Raw genomic sequence first — 24,354 nt, forward strand, 5'->3', positions numbered from 1 at the left:
AAGGAGCCTGCGTGGGCTGCAGTTATATTCTAATCTCTGTTTCTTCTCCTCTTCTTTTTTATATGATTTTCATGGGTGAAACATCAGCTTTTCCTCTAGCGCCTACTCTTCTCTTACAGTGTCAATTCTGAGACTGGCAGTGCCATTTATTAGTTGATCTGACAACCAGACAACTGCATTTGGGGGACTGAAACCCATCCATTTACCCAAGTCTTCCATATTTTCCCCAGATATAATTTGGACTTGACACTTGTGCAAGGATCTACTGTATTTAAATGCCAGCATGGTATGAGATTCTTCATTGAACACAGCACAATAAAATCCCAACTGCTGTCATTTGTTTTTTGCAGTCTTCACCCTTTTGACCTCACAGAGAAGGGCAGAACATTCCATTTCTCTGATACATTTTTAACGTGTCTCCAAGCACAGGAGGGGTGTCCTAAATAATAGTGAATCAGAGTTTTGCTGAAGTTCTCTGGAAAAATAATACTAATAAAAATTCTTCATAATTTCTTCAGTCCTATAGTCACACTGCCGGCAATTGCACAATAAGCTGTGAGTCCTTGTCTCCTAATGTCCAGTCTAGTGACCTTTATTCTTCTTAAAAATTGTTAGGTTGTAATAACTTAAAATGGTCATACTTTGTCCAACCTGCTTAATCGACTGATTATTACATAGCCCAAATAGATGTGTTGTTTGGCCAAAGACCGGAGTGGGCAGATCTGTTGGCAAGTTAGTTGGATATGTACACCCATGAGAAGGTGCATTGGCCGATAAACTTCTCAGCTTGGACAAACAGATGGAGAGCATACCAGGGGCCACATATCATATTCGGATCGTCCATGCGCTCTTCTTGGTATGACTGCTATGGTTCCACCTGGTGATGTACCATAACTGGCTAAAATGCTGCATCAGCATATGAAATTATCCAACCTGAACAACCAAATTCTAAAGTACAAGGCTATTGTTCAGGCTTAGTGGGACACCATACACATAACAATGTCTAGTCTAGTGACCTTCATTCTTCCACCCTGAATATTGAAAATGGTTAGGTTCTAAGAATTTAAAGTGGTCATATTCTCTACAGTCTGCCAGATCTATAACTGAATACTACATAGCCCAAATGGATGTGTTGGTTTGCCAATATCCGAAGTGGGCAGATCTGATATTAAGTTAGTTGGATATTTACACCCATGAGAAAGTGCATTGACAGAAAAACTTCTCACTTTGGACAAACAGATGAAGAGCATACACGGGGCTACACATCATATTCAGATCATTCATGTGCTCTACTTGGTATGGCCGCTATGGTTATGCCTGGTGATGTACCATAACTGGCCAACATGCTGCATTGGCATATTAAGTTTTTCAGCCTGGACAACCAATATCTATAGTACAAGGATAACGTTCAGAATAAGCAGGTCACCATACACATAACAATGTCTAGTCTAGTGACCTTCACTCTTCCACCCTGACTTTTGAAAATTCTTAGATTGTAAGAAATTAAGGTGATCAAACTTTGGCCATCCTACCAGATCTACAACTGACTACTACACAGCGCAAGTGGGCAGATCTGATAGCAAGTGAGGTGGAGATGTACACCCGTGAAAAAGTGCATTGGTGATGCACAATTGTTGGCCAACATTCTGCATGGACAGATTGAACTCTCCAACCTGGACAACCAATATCTACAAGGATATTGTTCAGGCTCAGCAGGACACCATACACATCAATAATCGTTTGAAACAAATTGGTACATATATCACCAGTTTTACAAGTAAACACTAGCTAGAATTTTGGAATCTTCGACTGCCACCCAGTACTTTGGCTTTGTATATAACAGATAAATTGTGTAATTAATAAAAAACTTAGACGTATATTTACTGTATTTACTATGAACTCCAGGTTGGCATTCTCTTTTATGAAGCCCTGTACCACTATTGACATGCAAAGGGATAAACAAGGCCATCAACATAAACATTTAATACAACTCTTGCTTAAAATGACCTTTTAAATGTATGCAAAGTGGATTTATACCCACTGTTGATCTTTTATGCTTCCCATATGCCGTGTTCATAAATAGATATGCAATCATGCTGACCTTTTCATTGCAGGTAGAACACTATTTATTGCTTTATTTTACCGCCATAGATTTGCTTTAAAAGCCCAGAGAGAGCGAGAGAAAAAAAAAAATATTGATTTCCCCTCTGTCTTCTGTTTGTGGGGGAGCAAACTTCAGAAATCCATACATATGGATGTTTTCTCTCTTTCATCACATTGTGCCATGAAAAGAAATATTCGCAATATCAGCACATGAAAGTTTAGCCCATTGCCCTGCATAAACTCATTTGACTAAAGGCGGCTGTCGGAATTACCACTGAATTACCATCAGAAGCTGAGTAAAACATACAACTTTACAAGGACTGGGTTTAATAAACAATAATAAATAAAAACAACATAAAAACAAGGACCAGTTCATATAAAGTAGCAGGCAGAAAACTAAGTGCCAGTACAGTAAATTGTTCAGGGCTGGTGGCAATTAGAGAGCTGCTGTTCCAGGGCCCCTCTCCATTACCGGCACGTGTGATCGCATGCACACTGCACCACGTGTGAGCGCATTTGTGCTGAGCCGCGTGTGCACGCAATGTTTTTGGACAAAGGGTGGTCGCGGCACTAAGAAGTTTCTGAATTTCAGGTTTGGGTGTGGATCTGGGCCGGCAGGGCTCACAAGATCAGGGGGCCCACCGGGTTTTTTCCCAGTGTCCCGGTGTCCCGCTGGTCCTGTCTGACCCTGATTAGAGAAGTCCAAAATCAGGCACAGTCAGGGCAGGTGACAAACAATCAAAGTCCAAATAACAGGAGAAGGTCAAAACCAGAAAGCCAAAATATAAGACAATGACAGGAACCAACTTACAGGACAGGAATTCAGACGCCTTGGTCTCAAAGGTGGTGACGGAAGACTTAAATTATGAGGGTAGACTGTCAAGGTTGGGGTTGTTTTCTCTGGAAAAAAGGCGCTTGCGAGGGGACATGATTACACTTTACAAGTACATTAGAGGACATTATAGACAAATAGCAGGGGACCTTTTTACCCATAAAGTGGATCACCGTACCAGAGGCCTCCCCTTTAGACTAGAAGAAAAGAACTTTCATTTGAAGCAACGTAGGGGGTTCTTCACAGTCAGGACAGTGAGGTTGGGGAATGCACTGCCGGGTGATGTTGTGATGCTGATTCAGTTAATGACTATAAGAATGGCTTGGATGATTTTTTGGACAGACATAATATCAAAGGCTATTGTGATACTAAGCTCTATAGTTAGTATAGGTATGGGTGTATAGAATTTAATTAAAAGTAGAGAGGGGTGTATGTATGGATGCTGGGTTTTCATTTGGAGGGGTTGAACTTGATGGACTTTGTCTTTTTTCAACCCAATGTAACTATGTAACTATGTAACTATGTAACTATCATCACAAAGGTAGATCATAGGCGGGGTCAGTCGAGGAAAATTTATCGACTCACACCACAGCACGAGGCATCCAGTGGCTAAACAAGATGGAGCTGCAACCAATAAACAATAGGTCCCTAGTTCAAGACAAGGGAGATCCTGGCACCCTAGAGTTCTCTAAGGAGGATAAATTGAAGGTTTTTCTATATTAAAAGGACAGCCATTGTGCACCATAAGGATAATGGCACATGCAGCATGTTTCCACCATTCTAACAACATGCAAATTATATTTTTACTACGATTTTTATTTGTTTTTAGCTAAAAAAAGTCCCCACCTGCAGGAGAACTGGGGGAATTAGATGCCAATCTCTTTTTGATTTCGATCAGTCTGATCTAGTTTTAGGGCAGACACAATAATTCTAACAATTTTCCAAAAAGATGCTCTGCCATGCATGGGAATTTAATCAGTATTATCTCCATTTAATCCAAGTAATTCTAAAGTTTAAAAATAATCTGCCTATTCTCTGTTATAATAAAAACAATACATCATACTTGATTTACACCAAGAAATAAGTAATCCTTATTGGAGGCAAAACAAGCCTATTTGGTTTACTTAAAGGAAAACTATACCCCCAAAATGAATACTTAAGCCCAACGAAAGTCTTTATCAAAGTCCAATGCATATCTATAACAGAACCCATACCTGTAATATTACATTTACATAATATGCCCTTTTACATCCTTGCTAACACCATACCTATGTGCTCCTAAGATATGACCAGAAATACCGAAGCACAACTGTGACAGAAGGCTTGAGGAACAAAAAAGGCAGACTCTTCAAACTGCTCAGTTTTGACTTTACATTGGTGGTTATTAATGCTTGTCACAAATCTAAGATCTCAGGGGCGCCATTATTTAGTTTAAGAATGGCAATTTTCTATTATATAATTATCTAATGGACATACTTAATAAAAAAGTATATATTTATGATAATGGTTCATTTACATGAAGCAGGGTTTTACACATGAAGCTGTTTTACTCAGTATCTTTTAATAGAGACCTACATTGTTTGGGGGTATAGTTTTCCTTTAATGTTTAAAATATTTTTGTTTCACAGACTTAAGGTATGAAGATCCAAATTACGAAAAGATCTTTATCCGGAAAACCCCAGGTCCCAAGCATTCTGGATAACAGACCCCATACCTGTAGTAGTTACCATTTGTATGAACACGCTGTGTTCAATCATCCATAGCAACAACATACGTAGGTGCTCCAATATATATTATTCACACATAGCCAGAAGGCAGCACAATGTTGCCAGAAGGCTTGACAGCTGTAACTAACTCATACCCAAGGCAGGTCATTCAAACTGTACCAGTTTTATTTACGTATTGTTTGTCTGGCTAATATCAACTTAAAGTTACACTAAATCCTATATGCACCCAGCACAATGTCATTTAGTATGTAGAATACAAATATAATTCCTATAGTATATATTTATAGTATAGTTATAGTATATTTTAATATTTAGACAAATATATATTTATTTATTTTAAATATAGTATGTATATATATATATATATATATATATATATATATATATATATATATATATATGTATATTCATATATACACTAGGTATGGAACATATTATCCATATGCAGAATACAAATATAATTCCTATGGTATATAGTATTTATACTATATTTTTATACTATATACATATATATATTTATATATATACACACACACACACAGGGGCGATCCGTAGGCTGCTGCCGCATGAGGTATCGCTAGCACAATGAGTGCTACAGAATTTCCGGAAATCCAGCTCTTAAAGTTATAGGAGGCGACTTTTTGCCGCCCCTTGTAACTGGCCACTCACCGGTATGAAACCTGTTATCCAGAATGTCTATATTTCTTCACCCACTGTCATTTAAAAAAAAAAACTAAAATTAGCTACCTCACCTCCAAGATGACTTAGCAAGGTCTTGTTCGTGTGTTACAAGTCCGTTACCCGGAAATGGAGCAAGGCTTAGGCTCCGATCAGAAGGAGACGGAGATTCATAAATCAGATGCCAATTGTTAATCCTGTGGCCCTCATCTTCCAGCTTCCTTCTGGTCAACTAGAGCTTTAGGCTGGACAACGCTGTTTCTTTTTCCTTCTTCTTCTACTGCAGTGATCCCCAACCAGTAGCCCAGGAGCAACATGTTACTCACCAACCCCTTGGATGTTCCTCCCAGTGGCCTCAAAGCAGGTGCTCATTTTTGAATTCCAGGTTTGGAGGCAAGTTTTGGTTGTATAAAAACCAGATGTACTGCCAAACAGAGCCTCGTGTACAGTGGCGTAACTAGATATTAGTGGGCCCCACAGCAAATTATTTTTCAGGCCCCCAAAATGTCTAGAAGTTGACCTGTTTTAGAAATATTTATTTTTTACAGGGTCTGCTTCCTCTGTAGTTACGCCCCTGCTCCAGTAGGCTGCCAGTCCACATAGGGATACCGAAAAGCCAATTACAGCTCTTTTTCGGCATCCCCCAGGAACTTTTTGTATGCTTGTGTTGCTCTCAAACTTTTTTTTACATTTTTTTTACATTTGAATTTGTTTTTACAGCCTCCACCCTGTCCTCCTTCCCATGATATGTTCAGCACTCCTACCTGCCAACAACTGCTCCTCTATGGAGCACCATATGCATACGGCTCTGGACAATTGTCCTATAACTCTACAGACAGTTGTACTGTATATAATGTTTAATGTCTGCAAATACAAGCAATGTCCATTCCTAGCATCTGTGATCAGTAGAGCAACTGTCCTTATTATGGCTGGGGCAGGCCGAGATTTAAAATTCAAGAGCAGCTGGTTTTGTGTATTTCTGTATTGTACTGGGCACGGCGCCTTCAATGCTGGGATTTTTTGTGGTGCACTTCACCATTATTTTCTGCAATTAACGAAATGCTTATCAGTCTGCATTGTGGAAAATGGAATCATGAAAATAATGAGTTTACAGCAGTTTTTGTTCTATTGCCATTTCGGAGCTACAAGGCAGGTCCAATGGAAATTCAGTGTCTCGTATGGCTGCTCACCCGAATCTGAGGTCTGAGCGTTGGCGCGGCTCTTTGTACAGTATTGCAGCCATTCTGTCTCAAATTCATTGGATTTTTGTAAAGGATTGAAAAGGAAAATCACATTCTTTTATGCAAAACGCCTGAAGCATACACCGGCATAAACATCAGAAGTCGCTGCAAAGACTGAGCTACTATATAACCACCATGATTATTCTGAAACAATACATAGACTATAGCACTGCTGCTGCTTCTCTGGTTTTGACCTGAACCTGGACAGTCCAGAACAAGAGACAAACAATAAAGGTATGGGACCCGTTATCTGGAAACCCGTTATCCAGAAAGCTCCGAAATACGGAAATGCCATCTCCCATAGACTCCATTTTATCCAAATACTCCACATTTTTAAACGTTATTTCGTTTTTCTCTGTAATAATAAAACAGTAGCTTGTACTTGATCCCAACTAAGATATAATTAATCCTTATTGGAAGCAAAACCAGCCTATTGGGTTTATTTAATGTTTATATGATTTTCTAGTAGACTTAAGGTATGAAGATCCAAATTACAGAAATATCTGTTGTTATCTGGAAACCCCAGGTCCAGACCATTCTGGATAACAGGTCCCATACATGTAGAGGCAATTGTACGTGTGTGTAGCACCAAGACAATAGCCCCAAATGTTTGTGATTTATGACTTTCCTTTTTGTGAATAACGGGGCTCATTTCCAAAGTGAAAGGTGAAAAGTGCAAAAATGTGGCACAGTTAGCCTTGTTTTTTGCAATATGCAACCGTCCTGCAGTTCGCCAGGTCTCTGCCCATATAACCCTATGACATAAATTAGTAGTGTAACCACAGTGTGCCAGGACCCCCTGCAAAACATTTTTCCGAAGGGCTTAGTGCACTGCTTTGCTGAAAAGTTCTCAAATTTTGACGCAGACGTCAATTCATCACAATAGAATTGTCTGGATTGTTGCCGGCGTCAGTATTGTAGCCGGGCATCATGAATTTTTGCAGCAAATTCGCAAATTTATTCGCTGGCACTAGAGTTTCATCACTAGTTTCTACTTGTCCAGTTTTGAGCCGACAACCTGGTTTTCTGAAGGGCATGCTCGGGTCAAAACTGCCAAATTAGGAAAACCAGGCCCCGCAATGTCATCTCCCCACTCCATGTAGCCATCACCCCGCCCCACAACGTTACAGCCATTCCCCCATAACGTCAGCTCCAATCCTCCTCTGTGGTCAAAAAATTGGCAACCCTCGTCTACCCACTTTCCACCCCTCATCCACCTACTTCTTGACCCGTTCCAGAGTCTCCTAGTTACCTGCACCTCCCTTCCCCACCGCAAGTAACAGAGAAGCTGGGGAGGGGGGTATTCTTTTAGGCTATTGACCCCATGGTCCCTGCTCCATCTACAGTTACCACTAAAATGAGCTGCCTATTAGTGATGGGCGAATTTGCGCCGTTTCGCTTTGCCGAAAAATTTGTGAATTTCGCACGAAATTCGCAAAACGGCGCTGGCGCCCGTTTTTTATGCCTGCGCCCGTTTTTTATGCCGGCGCCCGTTTTTGATGACGGCGCCCGTTTTTGACACCGGCGCCCGTTTTTTCGGGAAAAAATAATTGACGCCGACGAATTTTTGCAGTGCATTTTTGCAGGCGTTTCGCGTATTTATTCGCAGGCGGCGAATCGAGCGAATTCGCGCCTGGCGAATAAATTCACCCATCACTACTGCCTATTATTGTCTTGCTGCCACAGCTGGCATGCACAGGGTTGCAAATAAGAACTATAAAATAATGAAGTTAATATCTAAACTTTGCATCCCAACAAAGTGGGAAGATTTAGATTTGATAAATACCCCATGAAATCCCTTCGTCTAAAGCCATGTGTTCACTCCCCTCGGAGCTTGACTAATCTTCAAAAGAATATAATTCATTTCTCGTTATCTTTGACTGTAAAAAATACAATGAAATTCCCCAGTCAGTTCAGTAAACAATGAGAAATAACCCACAAAGGCAGAAAGAACATAGAGATGGAGATAAAAAGAGGTGAGTGCAGGGCTGTTTTAGCTGATAACGGGAAGTGAGCCTTAAAACAACTTTTTTATGTATTTGATAGGGCTTCAACTATTTGGTCCTCAAGCTTTGGCTGATATACAACCCCAAAAACCCCAAGCAGTCTTTAACTGTCCTTGGTAGTTGTAAGTCAAGTCTTAGTCTATGGTAGTTGTAAGTCAACCACAGCTGAACAGGTGAAACTGATACTGTTACTGCTCCCATCATCACCTACTGTTGCCAAAATAGGCCCTGGAATTTTAAGAACATAGAGGCCTAAACAGACCCTCAAAGGCCCAATAAATAACGACTGTCTTCTGACATCTTACAGAAGCCCCTCTGGCATTTGCCAGAACACACATATTGCCAGTTTACACTTGCTGCTATCCCACAGTCACACTCCCTTCCCAGAGACTATTATCCCACTGTTACTATAGACACCATCTCTCCCTACTATACCTGCTATCCCACAGCCACACTCCCTTCCCAGAGACTATTATCCCACTGTTACTATAGGCACCATCTCTCCCTACTATACCTGCTATCCCACAGTCACACTCCCTTCCCAGAGACTATTATCCACTGTTACTATAGGCACCATCTCTCCCTACTATACCTGCTATCCCACAGTCACACTCCCTTCCCAGAGACTATTATCCACTGTTACTATAGCACCATCTCTCCCTACTATACCTGCTATCCCACAGTCACACTCCCTTCCCAGAGACTATTATCCACTGTTACTATAGCACCATCTCTCCCTACTATACCTGCTATCCCACAGTCACACTCCCTTCCCAGAGACTATTATCCACTGTTACTATAGGCACCATCTCTCCCTACTATACCTGCTATCCACAGTCACACTCCCTTCCCAGAGACTATTATCCACTGTTACTATAGGCACCATCTCTCCCTACTATACCTGCTATCCACAGTCACACTCCCTTCCCAGAGACTATTATCCACTGTTACTATAGGCACCATCTCTCCCTACTATACCTGCTATCCACAGTCAACTCCCTTCCCAGAGACTATTATCCACTGTTACTATAGGCACCATCTCCCTACTATACCTGCTATCCCACAGTCACACTCCCTTCCCAGAGACTATTATCCACTGTTACTATAGCACCATCTCTCCCTACTATACCTGCTATCCCACAGTCACACTCCCTTCCCAGAGACTATTATCCACTGTTACTATAGGCACCATCTCTCCCTACTATCCTGCTATCCACAGTCACACTCCCTTCCCAGAGACTATTATCCACTGTTACTATAGGCACCATCTCTCCCTACTATACTGCTATCCCACAGTCACACTCCCTTCCCAGAGACTATTATCCACTGTTACTATAGGCACCATCTCTCCTACTATACCTGCTATCCACAGTCACACTCCCTTCCCAGAGACTATTATCCACTGTTACTATAGGCACCATCTCTCCCTACTATACTGCTATCCACAGTCACACTCCCTTCCAGAGACTATTATCCACTGTTACTATAGGCACCATCTCTCCCTACTATACCTGCTATCCACAGTCACACTCCCTTCCCAGAGACTATTATCCACTGTTACTATAGCACCATCTCTCCCTACTATACCTGCTATCCCACAGTCACTCCCTTCCCAGAGACTATTATCCACTTTAGGCACCATCTCTCCCTACTATACCTGCTATCCCACAGTCACACTCCCTTCCCAGAGACTATTATCCACTGTTACTATAGGCACCATCTCTCCTACATATACCTGCTATCCCACAGTCACACTCCCTTCCCAGAGACTATTATCCACTGTTACTATAGGCACCATCTCTCCCTACTATACCTGCTATCCACAGTCACACTCCCTTCCAAGACTATTATCCACTGTTACTATAGCACCATCTCTCCCTACTATACCTGCTATCCCACAGTCACACTCCCTTCCCAGAGACTATTATCCACTGTTACTATAGGCACCATCTCTCCTACTATACCTGCTATCCCACAGTCACACTCCCTTCCCAGAGACTATTATCCACTGTTACTATAGGCACCATCTCTCCTACTATACCTGCTATCCACAGTCACACTCCCTTCCCAGAGACTATTATCCACTGTTACTATAGGCACATCTCTCCCTACTATACCTGCTATCCCACAGTCACACTCCCTTCCCAGAGACTATTATCCACTGTTACTATAGGCACCATCTCTCCCTACTATACCTGCTATCCCACAGTCACACTCCCTTCCAGAGACTATTATCCACTGTTACTATAGGCAACCATCTCTCCCTACTATACTGCTATCCCACAGTCACACTCCCTTCCCAGAGACTATTATCCACTGTTACTATAGGCACCATCTCTCCCTACTATACCTGCTATCCACAGTCACACTCCTTCCCAGAGACTATTTCCACTGTTACTATAGGCACCATCTCTCCCTACTATACCTGCTATCCCACAGTCACACTCCCTTCCCAGAGACTATTATCCACTGTTACTATAGGCACCATCTCTCCTACTATACCTGCTATCCACAATCACACTCCTTCCACAGAGACTATTATCCACTGTTACTATAGGCACCATCTCTCCTACTATACCTGCTATCCCACAGTCACACTCCCTTCCAGAGACTATTATCCCATCTGTTACTATAGACAACCATCTCTCCCTACTATACCTGCTATCCCACAGTCACACTCTTCCCAGAGACTGTTATCCACTGTTTACTATAGGCAACCATCTCTCCTACTATACTGCTATCCACAGTCACACTCCTTCCCAGAGACTATTATCCACTGTTACTATAGACACATCTTCTCCTACTATACCTGCTATCCCACAGTCACACTCCCTTCCCAGAGACTATTATCCACTGTTACTATAGACGCCATCTCTTCCTCCCTACTATACCTACTATCCCACAGTCAAAACTCCCTTCCCCGAGACTATTATCCACTGTTACTATAGGCACCATCTCTCCCTACTAATACTGCTATCCACAGTCACACTCCCTTCCCAGAGACTATTATCCACTGTTACTATAGGCCACCAAACTCTTCCCTACTATACCTGCTATCCACAGTCACACTCCTTCCGCAGAGACTATTATCCACTGTTCTATAGGCACCATCTCTCCCTACTATACCTGCTATCCCACAGTCACACTCCCTTCCCAGAGACTATTATCCACTGTTACTATAGACACCATCTATCCCTACTATACGTGCTATCCACAGTCACACTCCTTCCCAGAGACTATATCCACTGTTACTATAGACACCATCTCTCCCTACTATAACCTGCTATCCACGTCACACTCCCTTCCAGAGACTATTTCCACTGTTACTATAGACACCATCTCTCCTACTATACCTGCTATCCCACAGTCACACTCCCTTCCCAGAGATATTATCCACTGTTACTATAGACACCATCTCTCCCTACTATACCTGCTATCCCACAGTCACACTGCCTTCCCAGAGACTATTATCCACTGTTACTATAGACACCATCTCTCCCTACTATAACTGCTATCCCACAGTCACACTCCCTTCCCAGAGACTATTATGGGATGTAAAGCAGAGACAGAAAGATGATAAAGTGAAAAAGTAGCAAAGGACAAGCAACAACCCAAAGTATCACTCAGTCTTGTCATTCCTGTTCAGTTCTCAGTAAAAGGAGTTGGCTGTTCTGACCCTGATTCCTCGTGTGTTAAGAATAAAAACCCTTTCCAAATCTAGGTTTATTCTGTGGAACAAATGTATTAAAATGCCTAAAAGTTTTCAGTGATCCATAAATCAGCTGTATGCAGTAACGCATTGCCGGGAGAAAATCTCTGCTTCAATGGCTTATTTTGCTGATATATTTAGGTTTGTGGTGTGTTTTTTGGCAAGAAACTTCACACTAAAAACAGGTTTGTGATAAACGACTGTCAGAGGCATCAGATCATGATTAGATAATTAGTAGTCTTGCCATTTTAATTGGCCCTTATGAAATCTGCACTCACTACTACGTGTTATAACGCAAACAAAGATAGCAAGATAGTTTAAAAGGGACGGGCGAATTTTAGGGCTCCAACTGCTACAGAAGTACTAGCAGCTACTGCCGGCTAATGTGCAGTGATCTTCAATGTTTAATATAGCGTTTGATATACTTTCATGTAGCCTAGGCCTGTGAATAAAGGTCATAGGGGCAGGGTCGGACACTGGGAAAAAAAACACAGAATCAATCCCTGCTTGAAGCATTCTACTCTCCCAACCTCCCTGCCTGGCCTAGTCCCTGCAGTTTGAGGGAAAAGGTATGTCTGGGGGCAGAGGTTGCGGCTGGGATGGGGGGGTAGAGGAGTTGCAACTAAGGGGCTGGAGGTGGTTTGGGGTCCCCAAAGCAGCAACCTGGTGGGCACCTGTCTGATGCTGTATAGGGTTATGGATTATACCCTAACACAATAGTAACTAGAGCTTTACTCGCCCATTTTAACCATTCAAGTCTTTTTAAGCAAATGTCACAAAAGGTGGATTCTCTACTGGTATATTTCCATACAGAAATGCCCCAAATTGTCCATAGCACCCTAGTGGGGTGTTAATTTGTTAGGCACCCCACAATTACTATAACCTCTGACCAGTTGCCCTGGCCCAGGGTTCTTTCCTGTAGAGTGCACAGTGAACTGGCCCTTTATGGGCCTTTAACAAATGGATGGAAGTGATGTATGGGCATCTTTCCCACCCTCTAAGTGACAGTGTAACAGAGCTTGGGGTCATTGGTGAGAAGAACTTACCAGTCCAGTCTCCCACCACTTTAATGTGAACTGCAAACGTTGCTCTTGATTCTGTAGGACACTACAACACAAATAAATAAACTGATTACGGAATGGTAGATGGACAATGAAGAATATCAGTATAGGAGACCAACTCCATAGCCTCATAGAGAAAACTAGCATTTGATACAACCTACACATCCCATATATGCCAATGTCAATGGGTAAATTAACTTGAGTAGAGTATATTCCTTGCACTGATCCTTGTAGTCAACCTTCCATGGTTCTTCAAAGGCCATTGTTCCAGTGTTGTAGTAAAACTACTCATACTGAAACCATCTTATTTGTAAGTTTAAGATGCAACTTTGGGTTGCAAGTTTGCATCCGATTCAATGGGCACAAGTCTCCTGCACGTAGTGATTCAATCCACTGTGGGAACTCTGGAGCTACCAGGGCAGTGGTAACTCCAGGGTTGTGAAGGGTCAGTAGCCACCATTGTGCTCCATTAATCAGAAGAGGCAGGATGGAGGTATGAGAAACCATGTTGAGGTGCAGCAACATGGAGGCAGCAACATGGAGGCAAATACCTTAATAAACTGTGTTTTTGGAGCATCCATTCTAGCTATTGCTTCTGTTAACATAATCATAGACATACCACCCCAAGCTCATTGCCCTTCATCTCCATTAGGCAGAAAACCCCCACTCTGAATCATCCCCAAGCGTATGATAGTTTCCCTTAAATTGTTACGGACATGTCAATATGAGGGAATAAAATAGGCAAAATTGGCAGAATACCCCTTATCTGGAAAGGTACTTAAACAGAAAAGATCCCATATCCAAAAAAAAACAAAAAAAAACCCAGGTCCGAAGAATTCTGGGGAATAGATCTTATACCTGTATTTTGTTTCGGAGGTATTTTTATTTGATGAATAATTACGCTGAAATGTACAGCTGTGCCTCTGGAGGTTGCTACAGGTAAAGTGTGGCCCTTTACTTTCTAGACATGGTATGGTCCATTAGACTGATAATGTTTAACAACTGTAAATATCATTAAAGGTCTACTTGTCTCACCTAATAACTAATTAAATATTCTTTGACTAGTTGATTACTTTACCCCTGGCCTTTTTGTTTCCTTTTTGATCTCTACCAAACAAGGTTGGAAACACGAAACGCGTAAGGCTGTGTATCTATATGTGAAATAATAAACTATTTAACCTATATCTACTGCCTGGTGAATGATTGCCTTTACTTGAGTGCCTGCTCTTCTATGTTCTGATTTGAACAGATTGAGGAGTAACCCAGAAACAGAAATTCCTGCAAATATCTCTGAAGCTCTGCTTATACTTTGTTTAGATCTAAATGAACTGAAAATGGCCATACAAGGTTAGATCTGCTTGTTTGAGGGAGATCGCCACCAAAAGAACAGATTTCAGTCTGGGCCAATATGATCATTGGCCGAGGGGATAATATAGGTAGGTCTATGGCAAACTGTTGAAGGAGGACCACATTGATGGGCTAGTATGTGTCACGATCGCCGCCCGGAGCAGGACCAGGAGCTCCGGGCGGCGCAGCTATCACTTCCGACGCCGCTCCCAAAATGGCGGCGCCCATGGCCGCCACGTGGGTAGCGGCGCCGGCGCAGAGACGCCTGCGCGCAAGTGCGCAGGCGCGAAGACGTCACAACGACGCGACGGACGCAGGCGCAGCGCGTCGGTCGCAGACGTGATGACGCCGACGCAAGGGCGCCAAAAATCCCCTTTAAAAGGACGCCTGAGGCGCCAAGATGGCGCCCGAAAATAGGATCTTGTTCCTGAATAGATTCCTGGGTTCCCTGTTGCTGTTCCTGTTATCCCTGAGTATATTCTTGATTGATCCCTTGTTGTTGACCCCCTGCCTGGACTTTGGACTCTGCTTATATTCTGCCTGCCTTTTGACCTGTTGCCTGAACTCTATTACCCCCTTCTGCTAAATCCCTGGATACCACGATCCTGATCCCTCCTGAGGGGCTTCCTCCTAAATCCGGACTACTCCCCAGAGGGAACTCCCGGTTCCCTGACATTATTTCGGGCCATGGATTTCCACTGAGGAAGCTCAGCCAGAAGCTCAGCCAGATTTCGGCAGGGCCTTTCGGGGCCTGCATTCCCGCATGGAGGGCGTATGAAGCCCGGCAGAATTACGTGGGACTCACGCTGGAGGCGATCTTGGAAAAGCTCTCCTTGTTGACACCAGCGACCCCCCGGGCGGCACCTCCTCCGCAAGCGGCTGCTGCCATGGCTACCCAGCCCTCCACTTCTGGTCCTCATATTCCTGCTCCGCCTCTCTACGATGGCGATCCTCAAGCCTGTCGAGGATTCGTGAATCAGTGCCAGATTCGATTTGCCCTACACCCCACTGAATTTGACTCTGAACGTGCTAAGGTGGGGTTCGTGATTACTCGTCTGGCAGGGAAAGCTCTCGAGTGGGCATCTCCACACTGGGAGAAGCAGTCCCCACTGATGGATGACGCAGAAGCATTTCTCAAAGAATTTAAGATCGTCTTCGATGCTCCCGGCCGGGTGACTTCCGCTGCGTCCCGTCTGTTCCAAATCCGCCAAGGGAGTCGCAGTGTAGCGGAGTATGCTATTGAATTCCGTACACTTGCTGCTTGAGACTCGTTGGAACAACGACGCATACCATACTGCATTTTATAATGGTCTCTCCCTTCGCATCAAAGATGACCTGGTCTCTCGTGAATTACCCACGCAAGTTGAAGACCTCATCGCCTTGGCTGTCAAGGTGGACACTCTTCTGAGAGAGCATCAAACCCTGAGAGTTCGTGTCAGGAAATTTCAACCCCATGTTGGCACCATCGCTTCGAGAGGCCTCTCCTGCAGGCTTCTGTCACCTCTCCTGCCCAAGCATCCATTTCTCTTCAGGAAGAACCCATGCAAGTGGGAAGAACCCCGCCTCACTGAACAAGAAAGACTCCGCAGACGGATGTCAGGCCTGTGTCTGTATTGTGGCGGACATTCCCACTTCGCTAATGCCTGTCCTGCAAAGGCTAAGAGTTTTGTACCCCGAGGTATGTCTATGGTAACTCATGTAGGGGGGCACTACTCAAAAGTCTCGAGATAGGTCTCTGGGGAAGACTCAAGAAAACTCACACAGGTTTCTCCTTCCCTTCCAGATTCGTCTGACCGATAAGACCATCTTCGGGAATGCTTTCCTCGATTCCGGAGCCGGGGGTAACTTCATGGACGCTCTCTTTGCTAAGAACACGGGAATCCCCCTATTTCCTTTGCCTTCTCCCATGAGGATTGTCGCCATAGATGATAAACCCCTGGAGTCTGTACTCACGATGACCACTGGTGAACTATTTGTGCAGGTTGGGACCCTGCATAAAGAGAGACTTTCGTTTCTTATCATCTCTTGTCCCGATGTTCCTGTTGTTTTGGGTCTCCCCTGGCTGCGCCTGCACAATCCCACATAGACTGGTCCACAGGGCAGGTCTCTCGTTGGAGCCCATTCTGCCTACAGCATTGCCTTCCTGCTAACCCCTCAAGAAGGTAACTATTTCCTCAACCGAGTTAAAGTCTCTTCCCTCCTGTTATAAGGAATTCTCCGATGTGTTTTGTAAGAAGTCTGCGGAATTCCTTCCTCCACATCGCTCTTATGACTGTCCTGTCGAACTCCTGCCTGGAGCCATGCCCCCAGAGGCCGCACTTACCCTCTCTCTCCTGCTGAGACTACTGCAATGAAGGAATACATCAAGAAAATCTCCAGCGGGGGTTTATCCGCCCTTCAACCTCTCCTGCAGGGGCTGGCTTCTTCTTCGTGGAGAAGAAGGACGGAGGCCTTCGGCCATGCATAGACTACCGGGGCCTGAATAAAATCACTGTAAAAAACAGGTACCCTCTGCCCTTGATCGTAGAGCTCTTCGACCAGCTGAAGGGGGCGAAGATATTCTCTAAGTTGGATCTCCGAGGGGCGTACAATCTCATTCGCATCCGTGAGGGTGATGAATGGAAGACGGCTTTCAACACTCGTGATGGGCACTATGAATATCTTGTTATGCCCTTCGGCCTTTGCAATGCCCCTGCCGTCTTCCAGGAGTTTGTTAACGATGTGTTCCGGGATCTCCTAGGAAGGTTCGTAGTCGTATACCTGGACGACATCCTGATCTTTTCTAAAGACCTAGAAAGCCATCGCTCCCAGGTGAAGGAGGTACTCTCTCGTTTGAGGAAGAACTCTCTCTTCGCCAAGTTGGAGAAGTGCGTCTTCGAGGTGTCCAAGATCCCCTTCCTAGGATACATTATCTCCCCTGAGGGATTTGAGATGGATCCCGTGAAAGTGTCTGCCATCCAGGAGTGGCCTATTCCGCTGAGTACCAAGGCAATCCAGAGATTTATCGGATTTGCTAACTACTATCGGCAGTTCATCCGGGGGTTCTCTTCCGCATTGCACCTATCCTGGCTCTCATCCGGAAAGGGGGTAAACCCAGCTTGTGGCCCCCATCTGCCATTGAAGCTTTTCAGTCTTTGAAAGAGGCCTTCATGTCCGCTTCTGTTCTCCGACACCCCAATCCTGAACTACCCTTTTGCATCGAAGTAGACGCTTCTGAAGTCGGAGCCGGAGCCATCCTGTCTCAGAGACACCCCGCTGATGGGAAGTTGCATCCCTGTGCTTATTTCTCCAAGAAGTTCTCGTCCGCAGAGCAGAACTACGATGTCGGGAACCGAGAACTCTTGGCTGTTAAACTTGCTCTTGAAGAGTGGCGTCACCTCCTGGAGGGTTCTCTGATTCCTGTTCAGATTTACACCGATCATAAGAATCTCGAGTTCATCCAGTCCTCAAGAGGCTAAACCCCAGGCAAGCAAGGTGGGCTCTCTTCTTCTCTCGGTTTAATTTTATCTTGACTTTTCGCCCAGGTTCCAAGAATCAGAAGGCCGACGCCTTGTCTCGTAGCTTCACTCCGGTGGACCGCTCTCCTGAGAGACAAGAGCCAATCATCCCTCCAGTCAAGATTATTGCCTCCCTGTATCCACAGTTTTGCTGATCAAATCCTGGCTGGTCAATCTTCTGCTCCTTCAGATACTCCCATTGGAATGGCATTTGTTCCTCCTGAGCTGCGTCTGCCTATTCTGCAACAGACCCATTGCTCCCGGCAAGCCGGACACCCTGGTCCAGCTAAGACTCTTGAAACTCTTACGACGCCTGGTCTGGTGGCCTGATATCCGCAAAGATGTGAAGGACTTTGTTGCTGCCTGTAATGTTTGTGCCACATCTAAGTCAAGCCATTCCCGCCCAGTGGGTTACTACAGCCTTTGCCGGTTCCTTCCCGTCCCTGGACCCACCTGTCCATGGACTTCATTGTCGAACTTCCTCCCTCTTGTGGGAACACTGTGATCTGGGTTGTCATTGATCGATTCTCCAAAATGGCCCATTTCATCCCTTTGAAGAAGTTGCCCTCTGCGGTGGAGCTGTCCCAGCTATTTATCCAGTACATCTTCCGCCTGCATGGTTTCCCGGTGGAGATCGTCTCTGATAGAGGCACCCAGTTTACTGCTAAATTCTGGCGTTCCCTATGCAAAAACCTGGAATTGTTCTTCAGTTTTCTTCTGCATACCATCCACAGACGAATGGGGCAGCTGAACGTGTCAACCAAGCCCTGGAACAGTTCCTGAGGAACCACGTATCCCTCTGCCAGGATGACTGGTCTGATCTCCTCCCATGGGCGGAATTCGCTCATAATAATGCTTGTCATTCCTCTACAGGAAGGTCTCCGTTCATGTCGGTGTATGGGCAGCATCCTCAAGCTTTTCCCCAAGACTTTGTACTTTCTGACGTCCCGGCTGCTGACGATTCCGCAGCCCATATGTCTGCTATTTGGGCTGCTACCAAGTTGAACCTAGAGAAGAGCGCTTTGGTTCATAAGACTTTCGCGGATCGTCGTCGAAGATCTTCTCCTCCCTACAAGGTGGGTGATAATGTCTGGCTCTCTTCCAGGAATATCCGGTTGAAGATACCATCTCCCAAGTTGGGTCCAAAATTCGTGGGTCCATTTCCCATCTTGGAGATAATCAACCCTGTGGCTGTCAAGACTTCAGCTTCCACCAGAGATGAGAATCCCCAACGTGTTCCACGTGTCTCTGGTGAAACCCGCCATCACCAACCGGTTTTTCTGGTGGTCAATCTCCTCCTCCTGCCATCTCTGTGGAGGGTCAACTCGAGTACGAGGTGGAGAAAATCCTAGACTCCAGGATCTCCAGAGGGTCCCTTCAGTACCTCATTCAGTGGAGGGGCTTTGGTCCTGAAGAATGCTCCTGGGAAGGACAACCGTGATGTTCAGCTCCCCGTCTGGTGAGGGATTTTCACGCCAAGTTTCCCCAGAAACCTTGTCCCGGTGGTCCCTGAGGCCCCCCGTGAGGGGGGGGGTACTGTCACGATCGCCGCCCGGAGCAGGAACCAGGAGCTCCGGGCGGCGCAGCTATCACTTCCGACGCCGCTCCCAAAATGGCGGCGCCCATGGCCGCCACGTGGGTAGCGGCGCCGGCGCAGAGACGCCTGCGCGCAAGTGCGCAGGCGCGAAGACGTCACAACGACGCGACGGACGCAGGCGCAGCGCGTCGGTCGCAGACGTGATGACGCCGACGCAAGGGCGCCAAAAATCCCTTTAAAAGGACGCCTGAGGCGCCAAGATGGCGCCCGAAAATAGGATCTTGTTCCTGAATAGATTCCTGGGTTCCCTGTTGCTGTTCCTGTTATCCCTGAGTATATTCTTGATTGATCCCTTGTTGTTGACCCCCTGCCTGGACTTTGGACTCTGCTTATATTCTGCCTGCCTTTTGACCTGTTGCCTGAACTCTATTACCCCTTCTGCTAAATCCCTGGATACCACGATCCTGATCCCTCCTGAGGGGCTTCCTCCTAAATCCGGACTACTCCCCAGAGGGAACTCCCGGTTCCCTGACAGTATGGTCCTTGAGTGCTAATGTGGTCCTTGAGTGCTAATGTGGTCCTTGGAGCTGCACAGTTTGCTTGATGGCTTCCATGTTTAGCCATGTCACATGCTGTTAAACGTGATCACCAACCAGGAGGGGCACTTAAAGCTACAACTTTAGTAAAGTTGATGTGACATGGCCAACTCAATGTGTAGCCCTACATTGAGTCCTCGAGTATGGGGTGCCATTTGGGAGTATGGGTGATGTGGCTTAGGCCCTGTGAGGGGGGGGGGTTATTTTAATACTCTTTAATATTGTGGGAGGTGAGGAGGGCAATTTAGTTCTCCTTTAATGAAAACTTGAAATTCTAATGCCCTCAGATATTCTTCTACCCTTCAGCGTTTAAATGTTCCTTTAATACTCTTCACGTCTCAGCCTACCTCTAACATCTTGTTCCTGGGTCTTTAATTAAGCCTTTACCTCTCATAAGGAAAGCTGTAACGTCAAATACTGTATCACTACTCCCCTTTGGGTGGTTAGAGGTCCCCATTAACTAACGTCTGTCTCAGTGTCAGTTGTACTGCTGAGTCTGCTGTATCACAGAGGCCTATAAATCATAAGAGCTACCCTTTGGCACTAATGACTATATCTTGTATTACATTTACAACTTTCAGCCCTTCTGTATGGATAAACCCAAAGTACAGCACTGAGCCCTATGCTGGGGCTTTTAAAATATAAAATAAAAGAACTGTGGATATACCTAAAGAATGTGCTGTGAATAAATCAAGTTACTGAGGAGTTTCATGATCATATAAAAACACGAGACTCTGAGGTGACTTCTAATATCCTCATATTTTGCAACTGGGGGTACTTTATTTATTATAATACACAAGTTTCAGTGAGTCATGTGACAGAAATGACATCAGAACTCACCCGTTTATAACCGATGACATCACTACTCACCGTTTATAACTGATGACATCAGAACTCACCGTTTATAACTGATGACATCAGAACTCACCGTTTATAAGGATATCATTTACAAGATATTCATAGCTTTTGTGTATTATATATATATATATATATATGGAGGTTTTCTTACCATTGTGAGAGTAAACGGATGGGCTTCCAGAGTGGACACACTTGGGCACAGCAGAGTGATGTACTTAAAAGGAAACAATAGAAACATGTTTGAATGAATCTGCAGATCCCAGCTGGGCACCAGTACATTTGCTAATAAAGGATGGTCCAAGTTAACTTTTAGCATTTTATAGAATGACTAAACCTAAGCAACATTTCAATTGGCCTTTATTTATTTATTTTTTTTCAATTTCTTCTGACTCTATTCTGCTTTCACTGACCCCATCCAAAAAAACAAATGCTATGTAAAGCTAACTGTATTGTTATTGTTACTTTTTATTACTCATCTTTCTATTCAGGCCTTTCCTATTCATATTCCAGTCTCTTATTCAAATCATTGCATGGTTGCTATGGTAATTTGCATCCTTAGCAACCAGATGGCTGAAATTGCAAACTGGAGAGCTGCTAAATAAAATGCTCAAAAACTACAAATAATAAAAAACGAAAAAACGAATTGAAACTTGTATCAGAATATCACTCTCTTCATCATACTAAGGGGTAGATTCACTAACGGGCGAATTTTCGCAAGTGTCAGCTTCGCACACTCATCCCACTTCACCAGGCGCAAATGAGCTACGACTACGTCAATTCACTAAAATGCAAAGTTGCATCCTTGGCGCCGAATGCTGGCGACTACTTCTCCAGTATGAGCATTTCATAGCGAAGATGCGCTAGCGTTTGTTTGTGCCTAGCGAAAATTCACTAGTGATCTTGTGCTTAGGTCAATTTGCATACGGCGGGTAATTTAAAGTTGTATGGACGTATTTATTATAAATGTTGGTGCAAACGCTTGAAGTTACCATTTTTTATTACAAATGTCCAGGGAACCTTAATAAAGACAAGAGAGTTAATATAATGCCCTACACATGAGCCCATGGTAAAATGAATGTTCCATATGTTATAAAATGTCTGGAGAAAACTGGCTACCCAAAAAATGTTTTAGGACTTTTGCAGCCAATCCCGCTTCAAAAAAGGAAAAGTCGCCAGCGTGTTTTGGAGCTTTAATGCATTTTCGCACACAGAATATGGGGTCAGATTTATCAAGGGTCGAATTTCGAAGTGGAAAATACTTTAAAATTCGACCATCAAATAGAATCCTCCAACATTCGAAGTCGGAGGATTTTATTCATCGTACGATCATACGATTTTCCTTCAAATATAAAACCATAGAAACTTGCTCTGGAAGGTCCCCATAGGCTAACATAGCGAATCGAAGTCGAAGTAAATTCGAAGTCATAGTATCCTTTTCGATGGTCGAAGTATTCAAAAAATTACTTTGAAATTCGAACTTTTTGTACTTCGAAGATTCCCTCGAACCTTAGTAAATCTGCCCCATGATGTAAAGTGACAGAAGATTGAGGAAGATCCAGCTGCATTATAGCACTTTGTCTGATCTGAGGTGGCAAAGACAACTCTGAGAAAGAGGTAACGTTCAGTGAGTAACAACCTTTCTCCAGAGCGAAAAGTTGCCAGACGAGTGCGAACGAACGCTAGCGACGGTCTCATTCGCTAGTGAATTGGCGCCCTGCGCCTGTTAGTGAATTGGCGAATTGCCGCTAGCATTAGCCACTTCGCCCTTTAGTGAATCTGCCCCTAAAGTTAATTTAAAGGTGAACGACTCCTTAAAGAATAGTTGTTGGAGGCTCTGGGGCCACAGAAAACAGAGGGAGACGTTGGTTGTTAGTTGATGTAGAAATAAAGACAATAGGAAAACAGGACTAAATATAATACAATAGACAATATAACAGACAATAAAAAATAATAGAATAATAATATACAATAAATAATAAATAAATAGTAAATAAAAATTATAAATAAATAATGAATAATAAAATAAATAAATAAATATAATAAAAAAATAATAGACAATAGGACAAAATATTAACTCAATAGCTGTAGGTTAGGGGGGTACTAATCTCACTTGATAAAAGACCAGTTGGTCTGAAACGTTGCTGTAATGCCCTTGGTCCAATAAAGGCCGTTTTATTCATGAAACAGTGGGTGCTGGACTAACTTTCTTCGCTAATATTGCCAGTGGAAGGTGGCCACTTGAGGACGTGCACCCAGCCAAAGAAGTGAGTTGCAGTTGTGCTGACTACTAATCTGCTAGGGTACTAATCTCACAGCAGGAAAAGAAATCTGTTCTATTTGTAGTTTGGTGCTCCTTTTATTAATCAGTATTTTATTACTGATGCTACTAAGCACTTACCTGGCCGGGCCTTGCGCTGAATTTCTCTTTGACCATACGGATTTCGAGCACATGACAAGGGTGAGTGATTACAGCGGCAATGGTCACAGCTTTACTGCTCCTGATATATCGGTACAATCTTTCTGCGCAGTATAAACACAAGGGACCCGATATCCACAGCCATGTCTGCAACACACAAACACGCAACTGTCACAGGAGAGCGATTATGAACGGGAAATGATTGTGAATTGATGACAGGGATAAGTGCAGAGGCAGAAGGTGAGTATGATTTGCTGATCCCGTTTAATAAGATACCGTTGGTGGAGCAGGGGAGAAAAGGAAGAAGAGCTCAACCCGCCCTGCGCGCCACCCACAAATGGGTCTCCATCTTTCTATTCAGGCCTCTCCTATTTATATTCCAGTGTCTGGAATTAGTGATGAGCGGGTAGGCCTGAACCCGCCCGACCCACGTTTATCAGGCCTACCCGCTCATCACTAATTCCAGACACTGGAATATAAATAGGAGAGGCCTGAATAGAAAGATGAGGAATAAAAAGTAGCAATAACAATACATTTGTAGCCTTACAGAGCATTTGTTTTTCAGATGGGGTCAGCGACCCCCATTTGAAAGCTGGGAAGAGTCAGAAGAAGAATGCAAATAATGCAAAAACTATGAAAAATAAATAATGAAGATCAGTTATTGGAATCCATGGCACTACTAGGAGGATGCTCCCAAGTGCAAAAGTAGGTCATAAGCACACCCCTTAGGGTTCATTAAAACAAAA

The 24,354-nt window shown here is 44.0% G+C and overlaps 1 protein-coding gene across 1 annotated transcript in view; it reads right to left on the bottom strand.

Moving 5' to 3' along the window:
• LOC121400067 (NADPH oxidase 4-like) overlaps positions 1–24,354 on the bottom strand; it is a 128,209-nt gene that overhangs the window by 48,596 nt on the left and 55,259 nt on the right. Inside the window, 3 exon segments of the mRNA XM_041582725.1 lie at positions 13,343–13,403; positions 21,344–21,406; positions 23,591–23,755. Of these exon segments, the coding sequence (XP_041438659.1) occupies positions 13,343–13,403; positions 21,344–21,406; positions 23,591–23,755 (289 nt within the window).

The sequence above is a fragment of the Xenopus laevis genome, chromosome 2L (genome assembly GCF_017654675.1).
Source record: "Xenopus laevis strain J_2021 chromosome 2L, Xenopus_laevis_v10.1, whole genome shotgun sequence".
Taxonomy (NCBI): domain Eukaryota; kingdom Metazoa; phylum Chordata; class Amphibia; order Anura; family Pipidae; genus Xenopus; species Xenopus laevis.